The following is a 4194-nucleotide window of genomic DNA, read 5'->3' on the forward strand; positions in this document are numbered from 1 at the left end:
TCAGTTACAAAAATAGTTTTAGATTGATAAAACAAAACCACACAGACATCCGGATGCAGCCTGGATGGACCAGTGACGGGCTACAAATCCACATTTAGTAACGACTGGTTTCAACTATAACGTTGTCAAAGGCAAAAAAAAAAAGATTGAGAAGTACCAACATAGCATGCAACTCGGGCCACAAACGTGCACCTGCAGGCTGTTATTGCAAAGGTGCCCGGTGGCCGAGACATAAACAGACGGAATAATTAAAAGCAGGAGAAGCTAAAATACAGAGCAGCATCATTTACAGAGCACCCTTTAGAGATGCAACATTTCAGGATGTTGACCCTCCAGCACCAACCATTACAATTCAGATTTCAGCTTCATTTCACCTTTTGACCAGAACCTCAACTCCTATCTGTTTGTAAGCAACTGACAGATTGAATAAAAACTGGAATTTATCCGTACAAAACTTTGATTTAAATCAAGCAGATTGCACCAACAAAACTGTGAAGGTTATTTTGATTTTGCTTAAATTCAAAACAGTTCCCCCGATTCAGGGAAGGCTGCAGGAAAAGCAAAGTTGTTTCTGAGTTTGGTGAATATGTCAAGTACTCATTAAAAGTGAGGGATAAGTGATAACTGTCACCTGAAGTATCAAACTGGTTGGAGGGGGGGGGGGGGGGGGGGGGGTGAGGGGGTGGAGTGGAGCTGTACAAGAAACAACTGCAACCTGAACTTTCCTTGACTCCATGTCAAGTAAGTGCTGAAAACCCAAAATCAGGACATCAGGCTTGAATCACAGATTCCCTACAATGTGGAAGCAGACCATTCGGCCTATCGTGGTCCACGAACCCTCTGAACAGCATCCCATCCAGACCCACCCCACCACCCTATCCCTGCATTTCCCATGTCTAATCCACCTAGCCCACACAACATAACGGGCAACTTAGCGTGGCCAATCCACCTAACTTACACATCTGAGAAAGGATCACCGGACCCGAAACGTTAACTCCTGATTTCTCTTCACAGCTGCTGCCAGGCCTGCTGAGCTATTCCAGCAACTTCTGTCTTTGTTTCTGCACATCTTTGGACTGTGGGAAGAAACCGGAGCACTCGGATATAATCCATGCAGACACAGGGAGAATGTGCAAACTCCACACAGATGGTCACCTGAGGATGGAATCGAATCTGGGACCCTACTGCTGTGAGGCAGCAGTGCTAACCATTGAACCACCCCAAATAAATTGGCTAAAAATTGTTCTTCCTTCCACCAACCTCCCCAATGGTTTCTTTATGTGACATTCCTTCTAAGTCTCTATTCATGGGTAATGCTTCTCTTACATGGGAAGTGAGCATGTTGAGACTGTTCAAACATATTGCATATTGAATTTTGTTGTTGACAATGTGGGAGAAAGGATCTGCTCTGGTCTTTGAAGATGGATCAGAATCCTGGATTTCAGAGCAGAAGAGTGAAGACAGTAACCCACTGGATTCCCCCATATCCCTCTTTACATGGAACTGAGAGATTAAACAACAATAACAGTGCTCTCATCATAAAGAGAGGAGTATTCCATCTTACTTATGGTGCTATCATTTGCATGTTGGAAGTGGCCCTAGTAACTGGTGACACACATTTTCTTCCAAGCAGAAGGAAAAGCTTTTGCTGACATCCGCACCTAAGTGCCTCAGAAATCAGTTACTAGTTCCTGATTGCATCAAAGAGCTTACAATGGCAGATTCTAAAAAGCCCAATTGCCCTTTAAGATCACCAAAATATAATTTCTTAAACAAAAGAAAGTGAAAAAGAATCTGTCAAATGTAGGCTTTGAGATCAGGGGATTTCTTTACAAACAGTAGCTTCCTCTATTAACCCGACCGTGGATCTTTCTATACTAAACAGAGTGGTCTTTACTGTTCATGTATTATGCAAAAGGTCCACAACCTTTGAAATCCAAATAGCATTATAATACCCTTGTTAGCTTCTTCAACCAGTTAGTATGAAGAAGAAGCTGATAATAGGTTGGACGAGCAACAACTGGGAATATGCAAAGAAAATCCAAACATTGTTGAAACCCAGGAGTAAAAGAATTGACACACAGCAAAATAGTTATATCCTTCACAAGCTTACAAATCATGCTCATCATCGACACAACTGCACTGCAGGTCATTGCTAAATCCCCATCTTTTAAGACAAGTTTTTTTTTTAAATGAACACTGGCCACAAATGTGTAACATATTATAATGATTGTCCAGTTCTCTCCATCGCACAATACAAGTTGCATTTTTGTACAATTCATCCCTAATAATACCAGCACGTAGTTTTCACATAAAACCAAAGATGCTTAAAAACTACCATGTCCACTATAATAACAAATAGGAACCATTGGCATAAAACTTGTGCCTTGTATCGGGAACACATGTAGAACTGGTTCTCCACTCGTGAGGCAAATCGTGTTTCATGAGACTGTGAGGAGTTCCTCGGTTTCTCTCAGAAGAACCACCTGAAAGCTTCCCCTCCACCGGGGACGATTACCCTCTACGAAAGGAAAGGAAAGAAAAGTTTGATTAATCATGAGAAGTGGAAAATAAATTCTTTTTCTCGACGAGTAGTCAAGAAATTGGAACGTCCACAAACCGACAGGCCACGATGTGAACACTCCTTACACCAATGTCACCAATTCCACAGTAACTATCAGACCGATTACTCCTGTACCATGGCAGGATTTTACAGCTTCCCAGAGCCCAGACTGAATGAAGAAGGAGCAGTGCTCCGAAAGCTGGTGCTTCCAATTAAAACTGTTGGACTATAACCTGGTGTTGTGTGACTTTTAACTTTGTCCACCCCGGTCCAACATCGGCATCTCCAAATCAAACTAAAACTGGTGGAAGAGGCAAAAACAGAAATTGCTGGAAAAGCTCAGCAGGTCTGGCAGCATCCGTGGAGAGCAATCAGAGTTAACATTTCAGGTTGAGTGACACTTCCTCAGAATTCAGTTCAAAACAAGTGAAGGGGGATTGGTCAAACCCATGGTCACACACAGGGAGTGTACTGGATGTTAATTCAGAAATCAGCTCCACTTGCTGAAAATGCGCACAGTGTTCCACAAACCCTGCACCTTCTCAAGCAACCACTCGGCTCATTTCAATGTTCAAGCCCAAAGTAGAAGCCATAAGTCACTGATCAGGCAGTGTTTGTGAAGTCAGGTTAACGCTATATGTGTACTTGAGTCAACGCTGATGAATGTTACCCAGACAAGAGGTTGGTGTTAACTACATGGCTTATGGTGGAGTTAGAGCAACTTTCAGACTGGGAGCTCAAATCCCATCAAGGCAATTTTTGAAATCAAATTGGAACAGCAGCAGAAAATGACCCTGAAACCTGGGTTTACGTAAAAAGATAAAGAGCTCACTCACGCAGTTTCAAAAAGAGAGCCCGCAGTCCTATCTCGTGTGGCCACACATGAGTCCAGGTCCACACAAAGTGGTTACATTTCAGTGCCCTTACCATATGGGACTTGTGTTGTTGAAAAACGAATTGGGGATCATTTTGACTTTATCATCCACCAGGAAGAAAGAGCACCACACACTGAGTTCAATGCTTAAAAGAATGATTGACAACTTTTAATTCATTCATGAGATGTGGCCTGGCATTTATTAGGTAAAAACAATGACTGCAGATGCTGGAAACCAGATTCTGGATTAGTGGTGCTGGAAGAGCACAGCAATTCAGGCAGCATCCGAGGACAGGCAAAATCGACGTTTCGGGCAAAAGCCCTTCATCAGGAATAAAGGCAGAGAGCCTGAAGCGTGGAGAGATAAGCTAGAGGAGGGTGGGGGTGGGGAGAGAGTGGCATAGAACCTCCCTCACCTCCATCCAAGGCCCTAAAGGAGCCTTCCACATCCATCAAAGTTTTACCTGCACATCCACTAATATCATCTATTGTATCCGTTGCTCCCGATGCGGTCTCCTCTACATTGGGGAGACTGGACGCCTCCTAGCAGAGCGCTTTAGGGAACATCTCAGAGACACCCGCACCAATCAACCAAACCGCCCCGTGGCCCAAAATTTCAACTCCCCCTCCCACTCTGCCGAGGATATGGAGGTGCTGGGCCTCCTCCACCGCCGCTCCCTCACCACCAGACGCCTGGAGGAAGAACGCCTCATCTTCCGCCTCGGAACACTTCAACCCCAGGGCAACAATGTGGATT

At 44.1% G+C, this 4194-nt stretch overlaps 1 protein-coding gene across 1 annotated transcript in view; it reads right to left on the reverse strand.

Moving 5' to 3' along the window:
* Window positions 1-1149: 1149 nt before the first annotated feature.
* The window catches only part of LOC122564897 (CXXC-type zinc finger protein 4-like), a 60685-nt gene continuing 57640 nt past the window's right edge, over window positions 1150-4194 (reverse strand). The window contains exon 2 of the mRNA XM_043720332.1: window positions 1150-2521. Within this exon, the coding sequence (XP_043576267.1) occupies window positions 2474-2521 (48 nt within the window). The 3' untranslated portion in view covers window positions 1150-2473. The remainder of the gene's footprint in view (window positions 2522-4194) is intronic.

The sequence above is a fragment of the Chiloscyllium plagiosum genome, chromosome 2 (assembly GCF_004010195.1).
Source record: "Chiloscyllium plagiosum isolate BGI_BamShark_2017 chromosome 2, ASM401019v2, whole genome shotgun sequence".
NCBI classification, from domain to species: domain Eukaryota; kingdom Metazoa; phylum Chordata; class Chondrichthyes; order Orectolobiformes; family Hemiscylliidae; genus Chiloscyllium; species Chiloscyllium plagiosum.